General features: G+C 47.6%; 1 protein-coding gene across 1 annotated transcript; it reads right to left on the reverse strand.

Moving 5' to 3' along the window:
* Nucleotides 1-223: 223 nt before the first annotated feature.
* DNTTIP1 (deoxynucleotidyltransferase terminal interacting protein 1) lies at nucleotides 224-22,716 on the reverse strand. The gene is made up of 13 exons (XM_080814038.1): nucleotides 22,552-22,716; nucleotides 21,903-21,973; nucleotides 21,146-21,242; nucleotides 16,392-16,490; nucleotides 10,509-10,577; nucleotides 10,191-10,247; nucleotides 9,876-9,934; nucleotides 8,950-8,995; nucleotides 6,775-6,833; nucleotides 6,613-6,673; nucleotides 2,291-2,362; nucleotides 708-763; nucleotides 224-598 (listed from the first exon to the last, which is right to left on the reverse strand). The coding sequence occupies exons 1-13, from the start codon at nucleotides 22,654-22,656 to the stop codon at nucleotides 460-462; spliced, it is 990 nt and encodes a 329-aa protein (XP_080670164.1). The 5' UTR covers nucleotides 22,657-22,716; the 3' UTR covers nucleotides 224-459.
* Between the last annotated feature and the right edge of the window lie 18 nt (nucleotides 22,717-22,734).

Consider the following 22,734-nt stretch of genomic DNA (forward strand, 5'->3'; position numbering starts at 1 on the left):
GCCAACACATTCTGCCACTTCCACACCTTAGAGGATGAAGAAGTAAGAAACAGGGAAGGTTTGCAGGGTACACGGTGTTCCCAGCTTTGTCTCCTAAAGCAGATCTGCACCGGTCAGTAGGACCATACTGCCTGCGATGGAGGAGGGGTACCTGGTTCTTTTTTCCTACAACCACTTCTAGATTGCTTGGCATTTGTCAGCCCCTACAACAGACCGCACAGCTAGCTCACTGTCTGTTTATTACAAACTGTTTAATTGCTTCTTAACCCAATAACTTTAGAAATATAGAACCACGTGCCAGTGTGAGGGTGCTCTGTAGTGAGTCACTACAGACTAGCCCAGGCACAGCTTAATGCCGCTGAGATCCATCCAGGAGCAGTCCCAGCAGTGGCCTCAGCCGTGTGGGTGACAGGGTCTTGGAAGAGGGCTGCCAAGAGTAGCCAGGGGATCTGGCTTCGGTCAGGTCTGTGGAGGTGCTTCAGCAGCACGATGCTCGTTCTCTGTCCGTAGTGTCTCCATGTACTTCCGCATCTTCTCAACCATCCAGGAGGGTAGCACAAAGGATTTCAACTCCTCCAACTTCAGGTCCAGGCATCCTCTGGAATAGACATTGAGGAGGAGAGTTGAAGCAAGGGAGGGTGGAGGCCCAAGCGCATCCCAAGGGGCTACTGCGGGGGGTGGGGCAGGGTACCGACGACGGGTTTCACCTGTAGTCATCACTGGCCGCGAGGTCCCGGATGTCCTCCTCGATGAGGAGGTAGGCCTAGGGCAAGAGCAAAGGAGAGTGATCATGGCCTCTGGTTCATTTCAACTCAGTATCACTTTATTAAACATGTGCTTAATGTAAGGGCTGGAAGGGAGAGGGGCCTCATTTACAGTTGAGGGGGGAGTGAGTAGGGAGAGACTGGAGAATAGCTTCCTGAGACAACCTTTCACTCAAACAGAAACTTGATGGGTAAGGGAGCTGGGATGGGCGACTTCCTTACAGCCTCCTCCTCCTCTTAAAAAAAAAAAAAGACTTTGAGGTGGCTTAACATGAAATGGCAAGAGAGCTAGCAAAACACACATGGAAACGGGGAATCAGGAGGAGGAAGCTGTATGTTAAGTCTGGAAGTGAGATGATTTGGTTTTGAACTTCGCGGCAAAAGGGCAAACGTGAGAAGCTGTGTGGCTGTCTCCTACCAGCGGCCTGCAGCACGGCTGTGGCACAGTGCCATGGGCTGCAGGGGGAGGGAGCCCTCTCGTGTGCTTACCACACAGAGGCTGTTGTTCATCACATGGGAAAATCTCCCGTGGGAAACAGTTCTTTCTGGTTTTAGGGTCAGGATTGTGTGTCCCTGGAGTAATCTGTCATCTTATGAGCACTGTGAACTCTTGTAACCAATGAGATGTCCTTGAGAAGGCCTAGCGTTATATTTGCAAAAATGCACAGAAGTGTGCTGGTTTCCCAAGTCAGCTATTAAAAAAACCCACGCCCTTTAAAGCTACTTTTGCTCATGGCTTAACGTTAGATCCCGTCTTTCCTTTTTCCCATCTATTTCTTATTTACATATGTTGCATTTTATCCATCAGTGGTAAGCTCCCTGAAATCTTCTGAAATGGGGTATAGGAGTAAGCTCAGTAGTAAAACAGAAGATAGTTTCCCTGCCAGGAAGGAGATGGCACACTCTCTGCAAGGCCCCTGAATTCTAACAGGAGCAGTCCCATGGTAGGACTGAGTCCTCAGGTGGGGGACACCGCATATGACGGACAAAGCCCTGCTAGTTTCAGAACACCCGCAACCATGGTTTTCCCAAGATCGTTGCTTGATGACCTAAGAACTCTTTAAGCAGAGGTGATTCTGGAAGGGGGTGCTAGGCGTGGCAAACAGGTTTCACCACATGTGCTAACTCCTGCAGACAGGAGGTGCTCCCTGGAGCACTGTGTTGGGGGAAGAGCCTACAGTGTCTAGTGGCAGAGGTGGTGATCCATGAGAAGCATCTGTCAATGGGCACAAGAGGGAAAAGTAGTGTTCCATGTGTCGGGCACCTGCCATTCTTATGCACAGCTAACAGAATCTGAATATGAGGGATGATGTCGGAGGGAGTGAGGGAGTGGTGAGTGGGAAGGGAATCCAGGGAGTAAGTCCAGTCTTCAGTGGGAAGGGCCCTCTCCACCCTGACAAGTCTCCCTTTCCACATTCATCAGGCTCGGGGAGTCTCAGACACGGAGGGAAGCTGTCACCAACAGCAGGACCCATGGCTCCTGGGCTGGGTGGGTCTCTGACAGGGCATGTGTGAACAGTGCTTACCATCTTCCCCCCTGTTGCCCTCATGTGATGCTGCTCGGCCAGCCAGTGCTTGTCCTGGGGGTCGGCTGCGTACTGGAAGGGATGAAGTCGCAGATGTTAGACTAGTGGGAGGATCCTCATATGGTCCCAGAGCAACTCTCGGCAAGACCGTGTCCCAGCCCGGTGAATGCAGAGGGCTCGCCAAGCTCTTCGCAGTGAGTGGAGCTGAGCCCAGGAGGCCAGGGGACAGGACCCAAATCCTAGAGATTTGCACATTTCCTACCCCTTCCATTCTCAAAGCACAGCACTCTGGCAACTGGTCAGACCGGTGACTATTATTCCAGAGGTCTACTCTTTTTCAAAAAATGACCTGAGGTAGTTTGCCAGATGTGTGAAACGTTATGGTAACCATATTTTCTGAAACAAAACTCAGGACAGGTCATGCTCTGGGGGAGGTAGAATAGCACTGTGGGTAAGAAGTTCATTTTGGAATTAGGTTTAAATTCTGGTCCCTGCCTCTTAGTAGATGGTGTCAACCTGGGCAGCAATTTCCTTGAGACTCAGTTTCTTCATCTGTGAAACCAACAGTATTAATACTTAGGAGCTTGTCAAGGATAAATGAGATCGTGCAAAAAAAGTGGTAAAGACAGGGGTGCCTGGGTGGCTCCGTGGGTTAAAGCCTCTGCCTTCGGCTCGGGTCATGATCCCAGGGTCCTGGGATTGAGTCCCTCATCGGGCTCTCTGCTCAGCAGGGAGCCTGCTCCTCCCTCTCTCTCTGCCTGCTGCTCTACTTGTGATCTCTGTCTGTCAAATAAACAAATGAAAACTCAAAAAAATGCATTTAATAAAAGTGGTAAAGACAGTATCTGACACACAGGAAGTGCTCAATAAAGGTAGGTTTTAGAAAATAGGTAGGACATTTGAAATAGAGACAAAGCTGGGAAATCTGTATGGTTACTACCCTTTGAGTGTAAATAATTATTTCACTTCCCAAGTAATATAAATATTAATAAAAAATTTAAAAGTAAGCACTTTCTAACCCAATTTCAGTCCCACTTCCAGGGGTTTATCCTGCAGAATCCCCCACACATGTACACAAGGGATGTTTGGGATAGCAGCATTTGTAATAACAAAGCCACTACAGGGGAGTAATGAAATAAATTATGGAATATCTATTCTATGAATTCTACACAGCTGTTAAAAATAAAATGAGGGAGACTTAATTTAATAACACGGACAAATCTTTGAGACATTATTCACAGATTGAAGGTGGTCAACCCACCGTTTCTGTAAAGGGCCAGCTAATAAATATTTTGGGCTTTGCTGGCCACATACATCTTTGTCACATGTCCTTCATTTTTATTTTTTTAACTGTTTTTAGAGATTTTATTTTTAAGTAACCTCTACACCCAACTTGGGCCTTGAACTTACAACCCCAAGATCAAGAGTCACGTGCTCCACTGACTGAGCCAGCCAGGAACCACCCCCCCTTTTTTTTTTAAATCACCCTTTAAAAATATAAAAAACTTGAGTTGGACAGAAACAGGCTCCTGGCTGGATCTGGCCCACAAGCCATATCTGGCCTTGTACTAGAATGTTAGCTCTTCGAGGGTACGGAGTTTTGTGTGTCCATTTTGTTCACTGTTGTATCTCTAGCACTTTGAGAATGTTTAGCACTCAATAAATACATGTTCGGTGAATGAATGAATTTTTGGGTGAAAAAAATAAGATCAGAGAACAATATGTAGTCATACGTGTATTATTGCTATTGATGTGTATAGTCAATAACACAAAGTATCACTGAAGGACACAACCCCACCCATGTGTGTGCACAGGGAGAGCCTGGAGGATGCTGCTGCTGGCCTCAAGGGGAGGAGACTCTGAGTCAAGGCTGAAGGGGAACTTGGTGGTTTGTTCCCTACTAGTTTCTGCATATTGGGTCTTTTTATAATAAGAATGGGTTTATATATTATTTCTATAATAAAAAAAGCTAAAAAGGAAAAGAAAAATTTGAATAATGCCTTCAGGAGGACAGAAAAATGGGCAAAAGATACAAGAGGCAGTTTACAGAGGAAGTACAAATGGAAGCTAAATGAATGAAAAGATGCCTGTCGTCACTAACAGAGAATGAAAAGTAAAACTAAAAACATCTTCCTTCCACTTTTTTTTTAATCTTTTTTTTTAAATATTTTACTTATTTATTTAAGAGAGAGAGAGAATGAGAGAAAGTGTGAGAGGGGAGAGGTCAGAAGGAGAAGCAGACTCCCTGCCAAGCAGGGAGCTGGATGTGGGACTCGATCCTGGGACTCCAGGATCATCACTGGAGCCCAAGGCAGTTGTTTAACCAACTGAATCACCCAGGTGCCCCCTTCCTTCCACTTCTTAGACTGGAAAGATTACAGTGAGAGATCGTCCCCACTGGTAATAAATGCGGGTTGGCAGTTCATAACAAATGGTAGATGGAAGAATTGGGAATGTGTGCTGGTAATCACGAACATTTACGGAGCCTTGCCATGTGCCAGCAGTGTGCTGGGAGCTTTCCTGCACTCTCCCCTAATTCTACCAGCCCTACAAGGTTGGACCGTATCTTTCTATTTTTGTAGATAACAAAACAGGCTCAGAAACGGGAAGGAAAAATAAAATAAGAACAGAACAGAGAGGAAGGCAAACCTTAAGAGGCTCTTAACTCTAGGAAACAGTGTTGCTGGAGGGGAGGGGTGACGGGCATTAAGGAGGGCACTTGATGGAAAGAGAATTGGGTGTTACATGCAACTGATTAATCACTAAATTCTACCTCTGAAACTAGTAATACACCATATGGTAACTAAACTGAATTAAAAAAAGAAAGAAAGAAAAAGCAATATGGGGGCGTCTGGGTGGCTCAGTGGGTTAAGCCTCTGCCTTCGGCTCAGGTCATGATCTCAGGGTTCTGGGTTCCAGCCCCACATCAGACTCTACTCAGCGGGGAGCCTGCTTCCTACCACCCTGCCTGCCTCTCTGCCTATTTGTTATCTCTGTCTGTCAAATAGATAAATAAAATATTAAAGAAAGAAAGAAAGAAAGAAAGAAAGAAAGAAAGAAAGAAATGTGAAGCCGCTTGACCAAGGTCAGACGGCTACCAAGCAGTGGAAACGGGGCTGAAGCCACACTCCTAACCATTGTGCTACTGGAGTTCCAAGGAGGTGCTGGAGCACATACACTTGGGGGATGATGCGAGAGGGTTTTGGAAGAGGTGGTTCTACAGAAGAGTCAGGCAGAGATCTAAGCGGGGTTGGGGGGTGGGGGTGGTGGGGGTGGTGGGGGTGGTCATCAGAGGTAACAGCAGGAGTGAAGATGCCGAAAGGAAAATGAAATAGCAGGTACGCCACACCATCTAGGTGCTGAGGCTCTCAGGATATAAGACTGAAAAAGCAGCAGCAGGTCCGCCCTTCAAAGAATCTGAACTTGCACAGAATGTAGTAGAGCCATAATTCTGGGACCCCAAGCCTTATGTATGGGTGCAAAAACACATCTTAAACACACATGCACTACTATTTTTCTAATATATTTGGATACTTTTATGATGGCAAAAACACAAATTCATTTAAGGGGTGATTGCTATCCTGCCCCCCCATTATTTTCTTAAATAGGACAGACCTAAGGACCTCTCTCTGAAAAGGGTAAGAACTGCACCCGTGCTCCACTCTATTTTACATACAATTGAATAAGGTAAGGGTTAAGAGCTCAGGCTTTGGGGAAGACAGACCCAGACTGGAATCCTACTTACATTAGATTTGGCCCTTACAGCTAAGTAACTTTGGGCCAGTCACTTAGCCTTTCTTTACCTCTGTTTTTATTTATTTGTTTATTTTTAAAAAAGATTTGATTTATTTATTTGACAGACAGAGATCACAAGTAGGCAGAGAGAGAGAGAGGAGGAAGCAGGCTCCCTGCGGAGCAGAGAGCCCGAGGCGGGGCTCGATTCCAGGACCCTGGGATCATGACTGGAGCCAAAGGCAGAGGCTTTAACCCACTGTGCCACCCAGGTGCCCCTGTTTTTATTTTTTTATGTATTAATTTGTGAAACAATGATAGCCATCTCCGTTTTAAAGAATAGCTCGCGGAGATAAAGTAAGTGCAGTGCCTGAACCCTGTCTGGTCTGCAATAAGCATACAAGAAAAGTAGCTATTATTGAGGGGCAGAATGTTCAGTAAATTCCAAAAGGTAAAGGTTAAGGGCAGAGGGGTCACTAGAGCGCAGAAGCCCTGACTCCCAGATCAGTGTCTGTTCCAAGCTTCTCTGTGCGGTCCAGAGCTCCCAGTGTGCACTGCGGTGGCCCACCTCACCCCCTGCACTCGCCTACCTTAAAGAGGTGCGGGTGCTTGATGTAGATTCTTCCTCTTGTGCCCCCCATCCCCAGCGCCCTGAAAAGGGACAGAGGAGTGTAAGGATTCCAGCCTCTGCAGTCCTAGGGGTAGGCCCCCAAGCTGCCCCTCCCCCTCAGCACCAAAGCTCTCGAACTTACTTGTTGGCTCGAGATCCCAACACGAAGGTGGTAGATTCATTCAGCCGGGCTGGGTCCCACTATGCAAAAGATAGAGAGGCTGGTGAGGTGAGATTTACCTGGTGGGCAGGATGGAAATGCTCTTCTCCTATCACCATCCTCGTCCACTATTCTGAACAGCTGAATCAAGAAACCAAGTATTGACAATATGCTGGGCTAGATATCGGGGATAAAGAGATGAGTAAGATAGTCTCTGCTCTCTGGGAGCCACAGACATTATGTACAGATAATTAAACCAGCATGAGACAGGCAGGGATACGGATGCTGGGTGTGAGAGATGCCACGGGGGAGGGCAACAGGAATGCTCTCTTGCAGAGGTTAATTCCCAGGTTAATTCTGGAAGGGCAGAGGGGAGGAAGAAAGGGCGGTACAGTATGAATGGTAGGAAGCGAGAGCGGGCTTGGCAGGCTGGAGACACCACGAGGGGTTCTGTGAAGTAAAAGGAGACAGAGCACAGATTACGGAGAGGCAACAAATGAGGTTGGAGGGAGAAGCAGAGAGGGGCTAGAGGCCCAGGTGTGCTTCCTCCCCCAACTCCTCCGAAAGAGAAAGTCTTGTTTTTGTTTTTACCGGAGGCTTCGTGGCACATGACAGTTCACTAAAAAGCTTCAGAGATAGGGGCTAGAGGAGAGACAAAAAATAAACTGGGGTGGGAAAGAAAAACCACCAGGAGGAGGTAAGAGCTGGCTGGTTCCTTCGCAGCCTCTCTGCAGTAGGCTGGATCCCTTCCTTCAGCTCTTGGCAGGGGACAGAGAAAAAGCAAAAGGCTTTGGCCCTCCCGAGTCTCAAGTGTGCTGCTTTCAGGGGTCTGCACTTCATTCATTCTGTAGGCCACGGGGAGTCACTGAGGTTGCTAAATAGGGAGAGCCAGATTTGCTTTAAAGACTGCTCACTCGCCCACACGTCTGATGGATTCGAAGTGGCAAGACTACAGGCAGGGAACAGTTTAGGGGTTGCTGGACTAAAGCATTTCTGAAACAAGAGAAGGGTCTGAGCTCAGACGGCAGTAAGGATGACAAGGAGGGGAGAGGAACTGGGATCTATGTGGGAAGTGGGATCAGCCAGGCCTCGAGGGGATTTAGATGGGAAGGAGGGCAAGAGGGAAAGATGACTGAAGTAGAGAATGTCAAAGAAGGTCTATGAGGAAAGATTCTGACTGCAATTTTAGATAGGCTGAGTCTGAAATGCTGCAGAAGCTCCAGGCAGGGAGGTCTGGCAGACGGCAGGAGACGTAAATTCTAAACCAGAAGGAGACGTGTGGGACAAAGAGGTATGGTGACTTCGGCACACACTGGTCCCTGAGATCCTGAGAGTGAATGCTTGAGAGCACTCACGGAGCTTGACGTGCAGGAGTGGGCCAACGAGACGACCCTGAGGGATGCCCATGTACAAGGCTCACAGCTGAGGAAGAAGGGATGTCCGGAGAGGAACACAAAGATCAGGAAAATGCAATATTATTAGCTCGAGGGGAGCAGAGTTGAAGACGAAAGGCACCGTCACTGGTGTGAGAGCAGAGAGGGCCTGTAACACAGGAGGTGGAACATTTCTACCAGACAGAGCCTCCGCCAGGCCAGTGGAGCTTTCGCCTACCTTACTGGGCTTCCATTCGTGGCTTTATTTGAAGAAAGGATTCTACTGCTAAAAGAGCTTGCAAACAACTCTCTGGAGCCAAGAGAGGCTAATGGTTAAGACCATAGGCTCTGGTGGCAATGGACCTTGGCTTTGACACTTGGCTTGACCATCTAGCAGCTGTGTGACTCTGAGCAGGTCTCTGAGCCTTCATAAGTTCAAGGGTATTAAGTGTATACGATAACTACACTTAATACACTACACCACAGAAGGGTAACAGAATCTATCTCAGAAGATTGTTATAAAGATTAGAGGAGATGACATACAAAAGATTTAGTGCAGGGCCTGTCTTATATTAAACACCCCTAGTTCCAATCCCTGTCTAAGATCCTTCTGGGAGGCCAGAGGGGGATGTGGGTACAGGGTGGAGGCTGGGGAATAGGTGGGATGGCTCTGGAATGGCGTGTGCACCTTCCTCACACTCTAGCCCCTTCCCTCATGGTGGGTCCAGAACCTTGACTGAGTCTCCCTGGGATAGTGGTCACTGCCACGCTCACATAATCATACCTTGGGGCCTTCTCGGCGAATCGGTTCACAGGATTTTGGTTTCCATCTGATTGGAAGGAAAGAAGAAAGGTAAATTCTCCGAGGTGAGGCCTGGGACTGGAACAAAGCCTGCTGGTGGTCGTAGGAGTTCCTCACACACTCTCACTTTGGCCCTGGTGGTCTTTTCTCCTGGTTACCCACTGAGGAGGTACAAAGGCAAAAAGGCATTCTAGGACTGGCTCTGAGACTACCTAGCCATGAGGGCAGGTCCAGGAAGCTCTCTGAGCTGTCCTTGCCTTCTCTGTGAAAAGGAGGGAACAACAGCAACTGCCCCTCCCCCATGTTTGCGAGCCTGGGTGGAGGTGGGGGGAGGACCAAGCCACAGTGTGGCGGCCTTACTGCTCTACTGCTCCGTCTCCCTAAGCCAGTGGTTTCAGATGGTACCCGCTGCTCCCAACCAGACTGATGTGGCTTTCTCAATCAGACTTCCACGTAAAGTTTTATTTGAAAAAAAATTCTGTTGCTTCAAAACCTTTATAGTACAATGATGCTCATTATTAATTGGCTGACCTTGGACAAAAATTCTGAGTCTGTTTCCTGATTTACAAAATTAACTATATCTTCACTAGTGGGTGGCTGTAAGGGTTAGAAGGTAAAGTTTGTAAGATACTTAGAGAAGTTACAACACCTTCTGAGCCTTTAGTATGTAACTAACAATAAAAACAGCTCTGGTATTTAATCAAGCTGGGCAGAACGGTTCTGGGGCAAAAGCAGGATAAAACAATGTCCTCCCTGCTGCCTTCTTTCCCCAGCCCTCAAACCAGACTAACCCTCCCCCACGGTGACTCAAACAGTGGGATCTGATTTTGGCAGGCGGGGATCTCTGGCCTCTCTCCCTCCAGGTCCACCCCCTCCCTGCTCTCCCCGCACTGCCGGCCCCTACTCACACCAGGCCAGCGGCTGCCCGGTCGTTTGACAGCATGTGTCCAGGAGGCCGTCCCTTCCTCTGCCAGAAAGAACAGCTGTCAGAGGCCTGACCCCGTGGGAAGCCCCACCCCACGCCACTGGCAGGCCGAGGGTCACTTGGTGGAGATGGTTTTCCAAAGAGACCAAATGATGCTTGAGAGTGAGCAGGGAGAGTTAACAGTCTCCAGGGGTCCTGCTTCTCATGCTAGAAAGGCCCCCGTGATGCATGGAGGAAGCCCTCTATCTTCGGGAGTCGCAGGGTCTTTTTCCAGCCAGAAAGCATGGAGATGAGTTACCTTTTTGGGAACAGGGCTTCCTCGATGGGCACATTCCTCTTCTGTCTGTCGGCCACGCTGGAGGAAAATGGAAAGGAGGGGTCAGTGGCGAGCCAGTGCCTGGGATTGGCAGGTTCAGGGGCTGCTGAAGGCAAAGCCCTAGACTACCTCATCGGGCCCCTCCCTGGGCTGGGCCTCCTGAGCTCTCCCAGCATGACGCCATTTGGAGCTCGTCCTACAAGTGCCTTGTGTGTGGAAGCTCCCTGGGCCCAGAGAGTTCACCTGCCTCCCAGCCTCATCGGTCTCCCCCTGCAACATCCCAGACCCAGTGATTCTGACCTTTATCCCTGGAAGCTCATGGGTCAATCTGGGTATTACTTTTTCTCCATCGGAAAACAGTAGTTTAGCCTGAAAAGACAAGACCAAGTGTTAACAGTCACTATTGTGGTAGGTAACGGCTGGGTTAAAACTCCAGATTGGATTGAAATGTTTTCATGATCAGTACAAAAGCATCTTGAGAGATGCATATACATAGATATCTACCTTCTTTCTAAAAACTTCAGTTGACCCTGCACAGGCTGACTTACACAGTTTTTTTCCATAAAAACAGTACGGTACTGCAAATGTATTTTCTCTTTCTTACAGTTTTCTTAGTAACATTTTCCTTTCTCTAGCTTATTTTATTGCAAGTATACAATCTATAAATGATATGATATACAAATATGTGTTAATCAGCTGTTGATGTTATGGGTAAGGTAGTTCTGGTCAACATAAGCTGTTAGTTTTTGGAGTCGAAAGTTTATATGTGGGGGTGCCCTGGTGGCTCAGCTGGTAGAGCATGGGACTCTTGATCTTGGGGTCATGAGTTTGAGCCCCATGTTGGGTGCAGAGATTACTTAAAAAAAGAAAAAAAAAAAAGGAAGGATGTATGTGTATTTGTGTATTTTACACTGCAGGAAGTTGGTGCCCATCACCCCTACCTAATTGTGTTCAAGGGTCAACTATAATTAATGATCATTGCTGAAAAATTAAAGATGAAACTATACAAAAAATCCCCACACCAAACCTGAAATCTCTGTATCTACAGACTACTGTTAATACTTCTTTCCTTTTTCTTTTTAAAGATTTTATTTATTTATTTGACAGAGAGAAAGAGACAGTGAGAGAGGGAACACAAGCAGGGGGAGCGTGAGAGGAAGAAGCATAATGTAAAAAAGTCAGCAAGAAGCTGACTTGAGCCGAAGGTAGATGGTCAATGAACAGAGCCACCCAGGCGCCCCTACTGTTAATATTTCAGTGTAAATTCTTCATTACTTTTTTCTATGTAAATATATACTATATATTATTTTTCCTAACTAAATGTATTAACATAATACATATTCCTCAATAAGCTGCTGCTTTTCATTTAATAAATACTGAGCTCCCCGTGTAGACGTACTGGGGACACAGTAGGAAGCAGCACATGCAAAGTCCCTGCTCTTGCGGAGCTTCTACTCTGCAGGCAATCTGGATAATAAGCAAATAAACAAACGTATAAACAAGGTAATTTCAGATTGTGATAAATGGTGCGGAGAAAGAACCCCAGGCAGATGTGACAGAACTAGCGAGGGGAGGGCTGCTTTAAGTAGGCGGTCAGGGGAGGCTGTGCTGAGCAGGCAGCCTTCTGGGCTGGGCTGGGCAGAAGAAGAAGAGCTGAGGAGAAGTGTGTCAGCAGCGGGGAGGAGGGCAAGAAAAAGATGGCCTGGCAAATAGTGGGCAGAGGAGAGAGGCGTGAATGAGGAGCATGAATGAGGCAGGCAGGGCCCTGGCCCTGTAGGTTACGGGAAGAGTTGTGTTCTCTCACAAGAGAACGTGAGCAGCATTCGATAAGCCTGAGCACTCCCCTCTTCTGGAAACTCGCTCCTACTGGCTCCTGTGGCCACACTTCCCTGCTTTTCCTCCTACTTGTCTGGCCACTCTCTCTTAGCCTTCTTTGCTGGCTCATCTTCCTCAGTGTGGTTCATTCTGTCTTCTTCCATTTGGTATTCTATCCGTTCTCATCATGCTTACAGCTTCAGTTAACATCTATACATGGATGACACTGTAATTTTTTAAAAATCTGAGTTCAGGGGCACTTGGGTAGCTCAGAGGGTTAAGCCTCTGCCTTCAGCTCAGGCCATGGTCTCAGGGTCCTGTGATCAAGCCCTGCATCGGGCTCTCTGCTCAGCGGGGAGCCTGCTTCCCCCCTCTCTCTGCCTGCCTCTCTGCCTGCTTGTGATGTCTATGTCAAATAAATAAATAAAATCTTAAAAAAAAACTGAGTATAGTTGACACACCATGTTGACCCTATGATTGTTTTTCTCTTCAGCTGTGGCCTCTCCGCTGAGCTCCAGATTTATACAACGGTCTGCCTGGTGTCTATGCATGGAGGTCCCAAGTTTGCTAAGTCCAATACTAGACTCGTAAACCTCCTCCAAACGTTGCAGTGAAGAGTGCACAAGTCTCCATGTGAAATTATGTCCACGTTTTGCGGTAACATAATTCATCTGTCTGCCTAACCAAGCTGTAGGTTTTAGGAGAGCAGGAACCCTGCTTGTTCATTTGCCATTTGTTCCTTCGCTTCCTCCTTCACTGATGCACGCAATCATTCAGCACACACTCAGCGTCCCCCATGTTAAGAGTCCTATTCTAGGGCTGGGCAAACTGTAGTGAACAAGGTTAGGCCTCAGCTCTTGTAAAGCTCAAGCATTGAGCAGAGGTGGGGGTATAAAGGAGACAGAAAATAAATTCATGAACTATTAATACTTTCTGATTGAAGTCAGTGGTAGAAATCAACAAGGTGATAGAGATTAACTGGAGGTGGGGAAAAGAGTGAGCATGAGGAGCTACTTTATTTTTTAAAAAATATTTTATTTATTTATCTGTTAGAGAAAGTGAGTGAGCGCACAAGCAGGGGAGCAGCAGGCAGGGGGAGAGAAGCAGGCTCCCTGCTGAGCAAGGAGCCCAAGGAGGGGCTCCATCCCAGGATCCAGGACCCTGGGGTTGTGACCTGAGCTAAAGGCAGACACTTAACCAACTGAGCCATCCCGGCATCCTTACTTTATTTTTAAAAAGATTTTATTTATTTGAGAGAGAGAGAGGAAGCCTGAGCAGGGGTTGGGTGGGTGGGGGTGGGGGTGGGGCCGGAGGCAGAAAAGGTGCAGAGGGAGGCAGAGAACCAGATTCCCCGCTGAGCACACTTAATCCCAGGACCTGATCATGACCTGAGCTGAAGGCAGATGCTTAACTGATGAGCCACCCAGGTTTCCCTGGGCAGGGTGGCGGGGGTGGGGGGGTGTTACTTCAGATGAAGTGGCCAGGGAAGGCCTCTCCGAGAGGCAATATTTGAGCTAAATCTGAAGAAAAGGAGGCAGCTATATAAAGAGTTAAGGACAGGGCATGCTGAGAAGTGAGAACAGCAAGTGCAAAGACCCTGAGCTCAGTGTACTGGAGAAGCAGAAAGGATTCCAGTGCAGCTAGAAGATAGGCAATGAGGGGGTGGTGGGAGGAGTTGCAGCAGCAGGTAACATTTACTGAGTCCTTGCTATTGATCTAAAATCTTTAAAGATATTACAACATTTAATCCTCTCAACAATCCTATGGTGCAGCACCTCTACACCTATTTTGCAGATGAGAAAACTGAGATTCAGTAAGGTGAAGTAACTCGCCTCAAGTTAACACAGCTAGTCTGGTAAAGTTGGTTAAGCGACTGCCTTCAGCTCAGGTCATCATCCTGGAGTTTCGGGATCGAGTCCTGCATCAGGCTCCCTGCTCAGCGGGGAGTCTGTTTCTCCCTCTGACCCTTCCCCCTCTCATGCTCTCTCTTAAATAAATAAAATCTTAAAAAAAAAAAAAAAAAAAAAGCCAGGACTCCTATCTGGACAGTGCAAATAAAAAGAAAGCCTGCATTCTTAACTACCATGCCAAATTTTTCTTAATGGATGTGTATTAAATAAATAATTAAATAAGTAAATAAAATGAACAAACAGAAACCAATTACCATGCAAACAAAATCGAGCAAACAAAAAAATGCAAGGTAACAGGATATAGATAAGATCAGCCTTTTCTCCCTGAGAAATAGCCAGAAAGGTGTAGCCCAGGAGATTAGGAAGCATGATGTGGGGTCGGAAGTGCAAACCAATCAAGTCAACCCCAACAAACTAAACACCCTTCTCTAATTGTCTCACGTCCGATGTGAAGAATCTTTTCAAGCAACAAGAAGTTACGTGTGCAAGTTCAGACGAGGGGACGCCGAAGAACTTCAAGTTTCCTGGGCTACCTGAAAACCAGGCTCTGTCGGGAGGCCGCTGTGTATTATAATCACGAACAGAACTCCCATGTATTTAACGTGTAGTATGTTCTTTGTTGTAACGCACCCACGTGGTGCTGGTCGTGTATGAGTATTTTCTCATTTAATCCTCACAGCAAACCCCTGGTGCTGGGATTCTTACTCCCAATTTTAGGGATAAGAAAACTGAGGAAAAGAAGGGTCAAAAGACTTGTTGGAAGTTTCTTGATTCATCGGTTTTCCTGCTGAACTTTGGGCTTTCTACCTTCCTGTGCTCCAGTTCCTGCGCTCTGATCCCACACCGTCTGTTCCACACTCCAGCTTCCCAGTCATATCGATACCCGCCAAGGGACTCCAGGAGGTGGACGTGGGGACTCAGCAGACGGGAAAGGTGCACCCATCCACGGAGTACAGATCATGCCCCCGGTTCACTTTCATCTCCTCCTTCCGGGGACTCCTGAAGAGTTGCACACGTTTCCCTTCCAGTCTCTAGGGCAGATTCCCAAACCAATCTCCTTATGGCAGCCAAAGTGATCTCAAAATGCCAATCTCAGTAGGCAGCTCTTCTGCTTAGAACTCCACACCTGTAATTTGGCTTGATTTGGCCTCTGCTACTTTTCCAACCTCAACAAGTATCATTCTCTCCACCCCCTCAACACCAGCAGCCCTAACTTATTTTTGTCCCTTGGATGTACTCGGCTTCCTTTTGCCTCCAGGTTCCGTACCTTCTAGTCTACTCTCTTCATGGCCTCCTGAGCTCACAGCACTCAGAACAGTTTGTAATTCCAGATCTACTGAATGATAACTGGAGTAACATCAGGGAGCTGGGGTAAGGCCTGTGTGCATTTTGCATAGCGCAGCTGGGGCCTGGCACAGAAATGGCGCACGATATATACGAGCTGGAGAGGTAAATAAACTCAAGAAAGCATTCTGGGATGCAACCGAGACTGAAGGTTTATCAGTTTAATCCCGATTCAGTTCAAACTTAGAAGAACATTCGCAAACTGCCATGTCTGATTATGAGCAGATGTTACAACTGATCGTAACATGCTCCAGTCCCAGACTGAAGTAATGAACTGGCCTCCTAGGAGTTTGGCAGACTTAAATACAAAACCATGGGAACCGGATCAGCTTTCACTGCACTAATGGATAGAGTTCTGCCCTCTCAAAAGCACTAATGGATAGAGTTCTGCCCCCTCAAAAGCTGAGGCTCAGGCCCTGGTCTTGCTCTTTTCTGAGGCTGTGCCTGAGCAGCTGGCCAGCCCACCTCCTGGGAGACATGACTCTCTCATCTCCGGAGAATCACTCTCCCAGGACTAAGTTCAAACCCGTCTCTGCGGCTCTGAGTGTGAAGAAATTTCTATCTCTGAGAGCCAGTGGTTTCACAGTTAAGCACAGAAGCGGGTGATGCTGACAATTCCTATTAATAAGAACAGCTGACACATGCAAACAGGTTCACTCCTATTTTGGGAACACAGGCATTTTTAGACTTGATGTCATGCCTCCCGAGCACACCCCTCGAGGCAGGAAGGCAGAAAGGGTGACAGGCCCCATGGTAATAAAAGGGGCTGTGACTACTTGCAGAGTGATGTCACCACTCGCAGAGGTGAGAGAGGGCTCAGCTATCCTAACTCTCGCTTGTTCAGAGCCACAGTTTCTTCATCTGGAAACTAGGGATTACAGTATGTCTTCTGGGGTGTCAAACTAGTGCACGTGAAAGCACTGGTCCCGCACTGGGTACAGAGGAGCCACTTCCCTTCTCTCTGTCAGCAGCAGCTCCAGGCCCTCTCTGGAGGCTCGTGGCTTATCAGGCATCCCCCCAAGTACCATGAATGAAGCGATCACACTTCTTAATAGAGCCCTGAGAACGAAGCCTGGGCCTAGGTCTCTGCATCTCTTGTCCCTTTGGGTCTCACCTGCTCTAGGCAGCTCCGACAGGCCTCCTGGATCAGCTGCTCTGCGTCCACCTCTTCCCCCACGTTGTCTCTGACATTCAGTGCTGCCTTCTGGAAGAACTAGGGAGAAGTACAGCAGAGGACAAGGTCAGAAGACCTGTTAATCTGCAATAACTTAAAGGAAACAGAATACAAGAGAGAAGCTTTTATTTTCCTCTCATACAGAAGGGAACAGTGATTACGAACGTGGCTTTCAGATCAGATAGATCGAGAGTTGGTCACTTCCCACTCTATCCTGTCTTAAGGAGGATCACAATCATGGAGGTGCCCAGCGGATGGCCATTACAGCATTAAGGTGTAAATAGGGCACAATCGGGGTGCCTGGGTGGCTCAGTGGGTTAAGGCCTCTGCCTTCGGCTCAGGTCATGATCCCAGGGTCCTGGGATCAAGCCCCGAATCGGACTCTCTGCTCAGCAGGGAGCCTGCTTAAAAAGAAAAAAATAAATAAATAGGGCAGAATTGAAGAATAACCTAACTGTCAATTATAGCTTAAATAAATCACGGCACATCCATACTAGGAAATATGTAAATATTAAAAATTACAGTAAGGATGGTATAGGAGAGTATGTTTTTGACATGAAAAGGCATTCATGATATATTGCTTAGGAAAGGAAGCAAGGTTTGGTACAGAATGAGCCTATTTATTTAAAACAGCAAAAAGGGAGCGCCTGGGTGGCTCAGTGCGTTAGGCCTCTGCCTTCAGCTCAGGTCATGATCTCAGGGTCCTGGGATCGAGCCCCGCATCAGGCTCTCTGCTCAGCAGGAAGCCTGCTTCCCCCCGCCCCTCTGTCTGCCTCTCTGCCTACTTGTGATCTCTCACTCTTTGTCAAATAAATAAATAAAATCTTAAAAAAAATAAAACAGCAAAAAGCAAATACAGAAAGACAAAAAAACTGCAAGGATATATATTAAAGTAACAGTGACATTATGGACAATTTCTTTCTTTTTTTTGCTTACCTATAGTATCTCAATTTTTATAACATACCTGCACTACTTCTGTAGAAGGAAAAAAGAATGCCAGTGCCCACAATGAACAGCCCAGGGCAGACCAGAAAAGATCCTGAGAGTAGAAGGTCCTCACTGAATTCTGACCTTGCCCAAGCCAAAAGAAAGGTGTGGAATGGGTGGCATGAGACCTGACCAGGGCCCCGGGACACCTGCAGTCCCAATCAGCTGGGGAAGGGGAAGGCAGAAGTTTCTTTCACTGTGGAAGAGGGAGAGTCAGAGCCTGAAAACACTGAGGGACAGGTGATGGGAGGTCCCAAATGGAGGCACTAGGAACACATTCATAAGAGTCCAAGTTGTGTCTCCAGAAGACAGTGTCATACAGAAAAATTCTGGTACCTATATACTGTAGGAGACAACTATGGGGATGTACTTTCTTTTCTCATCTCCTCTCCTCCTTCCTTCTTTCCTTCCTCTCTCTCTCTTTCTTTCTTTTTTTAAAGTTTGAGTAGTCTCCATGGCGCCCCCTCCCCCCCAACCTGGGGCTTAAACTCATGACACTGAGATTAAGAGTTGCATGCTCCGGGTAGCTTAGCTGGTTAAGTGCCTGACACTTGATTTTAGCTCATGATCTCAGATTGTGAGATCGAGTCCCACATCGGGTTCCCCCTCAGTGGGGAGTCTACTTCTCTCTCTCCTTCAACCCCCTCCCCACTTGCATTTTCTCTCTCTCTCTCAAATAAATAAATGAATCTAAAAAAAAAAAACAAAAAACAAAAAACAAACCACAACCAAAAACAAAAGGAAAGAAAAGAGAGTCGCATGCTGTACTGAGTAAGCTGGCCAGGCACTTCCCAAGGGGATGTTCTTTCATTTTATATTTGACAAGACCGAACGCCTGATATTGTTAATGTTCAGCTAAGAAGAAGTACAAGAAGGTGTGGATTAGAAGTCTGATGAGGTGAAGAGGAAAATTCTTCAGGCAAAATTAAATGAATAGTCAGATGAGTTTTACTTTAAAACAAAACCTTAGGGTACCTGAGTGGCTCAGTTGGTTAAGCATCTGCCTTCAGCTCAGGTCATGATCTCAGGTTCCTGGGATCGAGTCCTTTGTGGGGCTCCCTGCTCAGTGGGGAGTCTACTTCTCCCTCTGCCCCTCCTCCCTCTCATGATCTCTCTCTCAAATAAATCAATGAAATCTTGAAAAAAAAATAAAATCCCTAAGAACTGGAGATGAATACTGGTGTTCAGTGTTGATTACTGGCTAAGTGAAAGCTAGCTAAAACAATCTGGATTCTTTACAACCAGCCTGTGAAGTGGGCAGTGTCATGAATATACAGGGGTGACCGTAAGTGGACTCTGCACCTAAGAATGAAATCTGGTCCTGCATAAGGCATTCGAAAATGCTGCTGGGATAAATACAAAATTGTTAAAGCGTTTAGAGAGAAATTTTCTTTTCTTTTCTTTTTTTATTTATTTATTTGACAGATAGAGATCACAAGTACACAGAGAGGCAGGCAGAGAGAGAGAGGGGGGAAGCAGGCTCCCTGCTGAGCAGAGAGCCCGATATGGGACTCGATCCCAGGACCCCGGGACCATGACTCGAGCTGAAGGCAGAGGCTTAACCCACTGAGCCACCCAGTCATCCCTAGAGAGAAATTTTCTTGAGGAAAGAATATGTTTTCCTTTCCTTTCTTTCTTTTTTTTTTTTTTTTTAAGACTTTATTCACTTATTTGAGAGAGAGAGGGAGTGCATGCATGCAGGAGTGGTGGGAAGGGCAGAGGGAGAAGCAGACTCCCCACTGAGGAGGGAGCCTGACACAGGGCTTGATCCCTGGACCCCGAGATCATGACCTGAGCTGAAGTCAGACACCTAACTGAATGAGCCACCCAGGAGACCGCTGTGGGATTTTATTTTATTTTTAAAGGTTTTATTTATTTATTTGACAGAGAGAGATCACAAGTAGGCAGAGAGGCAGGCAGAGAGGGGAGGGGAAGCAGGCTCCGCACTGAGCAGAGAGTCTGATGTGGGGCTCGATCCCAGGACCCTGGGATCATGACCTGAGCGTAAGGCAGAGGCTTTAACCCAGTGAGCCATCCAGGCGCCCCTGCTGTGGGATTTTAAATAGGGGAGTGACAGCCTTAGATTTACACCTTTGAGGTCACTGGCATCTGCAGGGAGGGTGGGATGAAAGAGGGGAAGAAGAGCAGCAGTAGGGGGTCACGGGAGGGGCCTGGGTAAGAGAAAATGAAGGCCTGAACCAAGGCGGAGGTGAGGAAGAAGAAGGGCACGACAGATTGTGAAGTGGACTGTACAGGACTGTGGCTGGACAGGGGAGATGAAGGAAAGGCAGAGTCCTTGGTTTCCGGTTTCTAAACGAATGGTAGTCCCATTCAAACATCACATGTCCCAGAATGAGCTCCTGATCCCCCCTGCTCGTTCCTGTCTTCCTCATATCAAGCCAGTGGCAATGATGTTTTTATAGTTGCCCAGGGCAGATAACTGATGCGTTCACTTCTCTCGTTCTTTTACCCGCACATCTGAATCATCAGCAAAGCTTGTTGTTACTTCTAAAACACACGTGGAATCCTACCTTCCCAACACCTTTACCGCTAACACTCAAGCCACCATCATCTCAAGCCTCCTCCTGCAGGTGATTCTCTGCACATCAGTCAGAGTGACCCTTTAAAAATGTTCACATTAAGTACTCTGCTCAAAACTCAGAGTCAAACCCCAACATCCTTACCATGGCCTCAAAGGTTCTCCATGAACTGGGCCCCTCTTTCCCCTCTGATTACCTCTCCTATTACCCTCCTCCTGGCTCAGCTGGCTCTAGCCACACTGGAGACTTTGTTGCTTTGAATGTGCCAAGCATAACTTAGGGCATTTGCCCTTGTTCCCCCTGCCTGGACTGCTTTTCCCTGATGTGTCTGCATAGCTTGTTTTTCCCTTCCTTTATTCAGGCCTCTGCTCACATGTGGCTTTCCTGGGCACAGTCTATGAAACAGCCTTACTGTTTCCCACTGGTCACTCTCTCCCCATTCTCTCTGGCCTTCCCTAATGTAGTACACATCTGTTTAAAGAGGGCAGGGACACTGTTCATTTTTTTCTCTGCTACATCCTCAGTGCCTTGAACAGTGCCTGCTATTACGGTGGAAGCTCAGTGAATACTTCTTGAATGAATCAACACAAGAAGAAGAGGTTTAGAAAGAAAAAGGTCAGTTCTGAATATGCTGCTTGAAGCATCTACGGGACAAGCAGAGTCATGCAGAAGTTTATTTAGAGGCTTAGAAAGGAATTTTAAATAATAATAATGTTGATACTGTTATACAAATAATAAAAACACTTGTTTGGGGGCACCTGGGTGGCTCAGTGGGTAAATCCTCTGCTTTCGGCCTGGGTCATGATCCCAGGGTCCTGGGATCGTGTCCTGCATTGGGCTCTCTGTTCTGCAGGGAGCCTGCTTCCCCTTCTCTCTCTGCCTGCCTCTCGGCCTACTTGTGATCTCTCTGTCAAATAAATAAATAAAATCTTTAACAAACAAACAAACAAAAACACTTGTTTGAAGCATGGTGCTGAGCACATTACACTTAAATTATTTTATCCTCAAAATAGCTTGGCAGAAGAGGTATTCAAGTTACCCCCAAAGAAAGGGGTAAAAGTTCTCAGGGGTTCAGAACTGGAAGACTTTATACATCTGTGTGTAGCAGAGGGATCCAGGGGAATGTGATGTAGGAAAGGCTCGCCCATGCCTCTTTGTCCCTCTCACCTTCATGTACTTGTTGAAGACAGTCTGGATCTCCTCATTGATGCTAGGCTGCAGGACAGCTCGGAGGAGGTCCATGGAGATGGCAGGATCTGTGAAACTGCATTCAGGAGCAAGACACAGTCAGGGGTCATGTCCCAGACATATCTTTCTTAGTGTGCCCAGCCAATTACTGACACAGGCTCCTTTAACGACAATAATAGATAGCTTCACCTGAAAACAAGCTACATGCCCAGGTTCTGTGCAAACTACACGGACATGGTTTTTTATTCTATTTCCATAATGACCCTATGAAATGAGTTTTATTTTTTAAAGCGTTTTATGAGATACAAAGTCTATACACCTTTAACAAGTAGTTGTAGAAAACATCCACTTAATCACGACCTGTCAAGAAATATAATCAGCATCCCAAGGTCCATCTTGTGCTCTCTCCCTTCCCTGACACAAATATTACTGTTTGCAAAACAACAAAACAAAAAACCCCCAAATCCTACTGTTTGCTATTCTGCCTTTTTACAGCCCTCAACCACAGAGCCGACTGAATGTTAGGGATCTCAGGCACTGCTGAATCCATGATTCCCCATTTTGTACCTGAATTCAGAGGGGGCAATGATTCAACCAAGGTCAACAGAGAGTTACAGAAGCTGAGTCTCCGCTTTCCTAGTCCAGTGTTCTTTCCAATGGCTGATGAGCTCTTTCCAGCTCTGTGCAGTGGGGACCCCAAGGGTGCTGGGAGGTGAATACCCAGGACCAGCCTTACCTTGTTGTCATCTGTGAGCGGCGGCCCCTTCGCTGCACCTGCCGGTGCTTTATCATTATGTTCCAAGGATTCTGCGGGGACCAAGGGAACAGATGTCACTGAGGCCCGTCACATTGGGGTAGAGGTGGAAGGTGAGTATGAAGTTAAACTTAGACACCCCTGTTTCTCAGGGAATTTCAGCGCTTCTTCCACCCTGGGTTAGGCGGGAGGGCGGCGGCAGAAAGGCCCTGCGGGGTGGAGGAACTCAGGAAAAGTTTCCTGCCTCCAAAGTCCCAAACCCACCTTTTCTGGGACGGCAGGAGGAAGAGAACCAGTGTTTACCGAGGGACTACTCTGGGGCAGCCGATGTGCTGGGCGCTTTCTTCGCATTTACACCCCAACCCTGTAACAACTTTATGAGGCGGCACTAATCATCTCCATTTTACAGAAGAGGAAACTGGAGCTCAGGGGTTGACAGGACTGGCTCACGTCACCTAGCTAGGAGGGCGGCACCAGAATTTGAATCCAGGTCGTCGCACTGCGAAAACGCCAACCCCCTGGGCAGCACCAGCCGCCGCGTTCTCTTGCCCGCGGGCCAGGGTCCCGGGAGCCCGAGGCCCAGCCGGCCCGAGCCCAGGCCCAGCCCCGGCCTCCCCGGGGGCGTCCTCACCGTGAGAACCAGCTGCCCCGCTGCGCCCGCGTCGCCTAGCTCGGGGCCGCCCCGCTCTGCCCCGCCGGGTCCCCGCGGCTGCTCGGCGTCGCCAGTGGCCCCCATGGCTCCCCCAGCCCCCACAACTTCAGTCCGACTCTGCCACCGGCCGGAAAGTGGCCCCGTGACGTCATTGGAACGCGC

Source organism: Martes martes, assembly GCF_963455335.1.
Source record: "Martes martes genome assembly, chromosome: 9".
Classification (NCBI taxonomy): domain Eukaryota; kingdom Metazoa; phylum Chordata; class Mammalia; order Carnivora; family Mustelidae; genus Martes; species Martes martes.

Bases quoted from the DNA above. Each gene is read 5' to 3' on its own strand.
- DNTTIP1 (XM_080814038.1), bottom strand. From the start codon at position 22,656: ATGGGGGCCACTGGCGACGCCGAGCAGCCGCGGGGACCCGGCGGGGCA. The intron at 16,491-21,145 runs GTGAGAGGGACA...ACTTCTCCCTAG, and splicing joins TCTTCAACAAGTACATGAAG to TTCTTCCAGAAGGCAGCACT. The intron at 6,674-6,774 runs GTAAGTTCGAGA...GTCCCTTTTCAG, and splicing joins TTGGGATCTCGAGCCAACAA to GGCGCTGGGGATGGGGGGCA.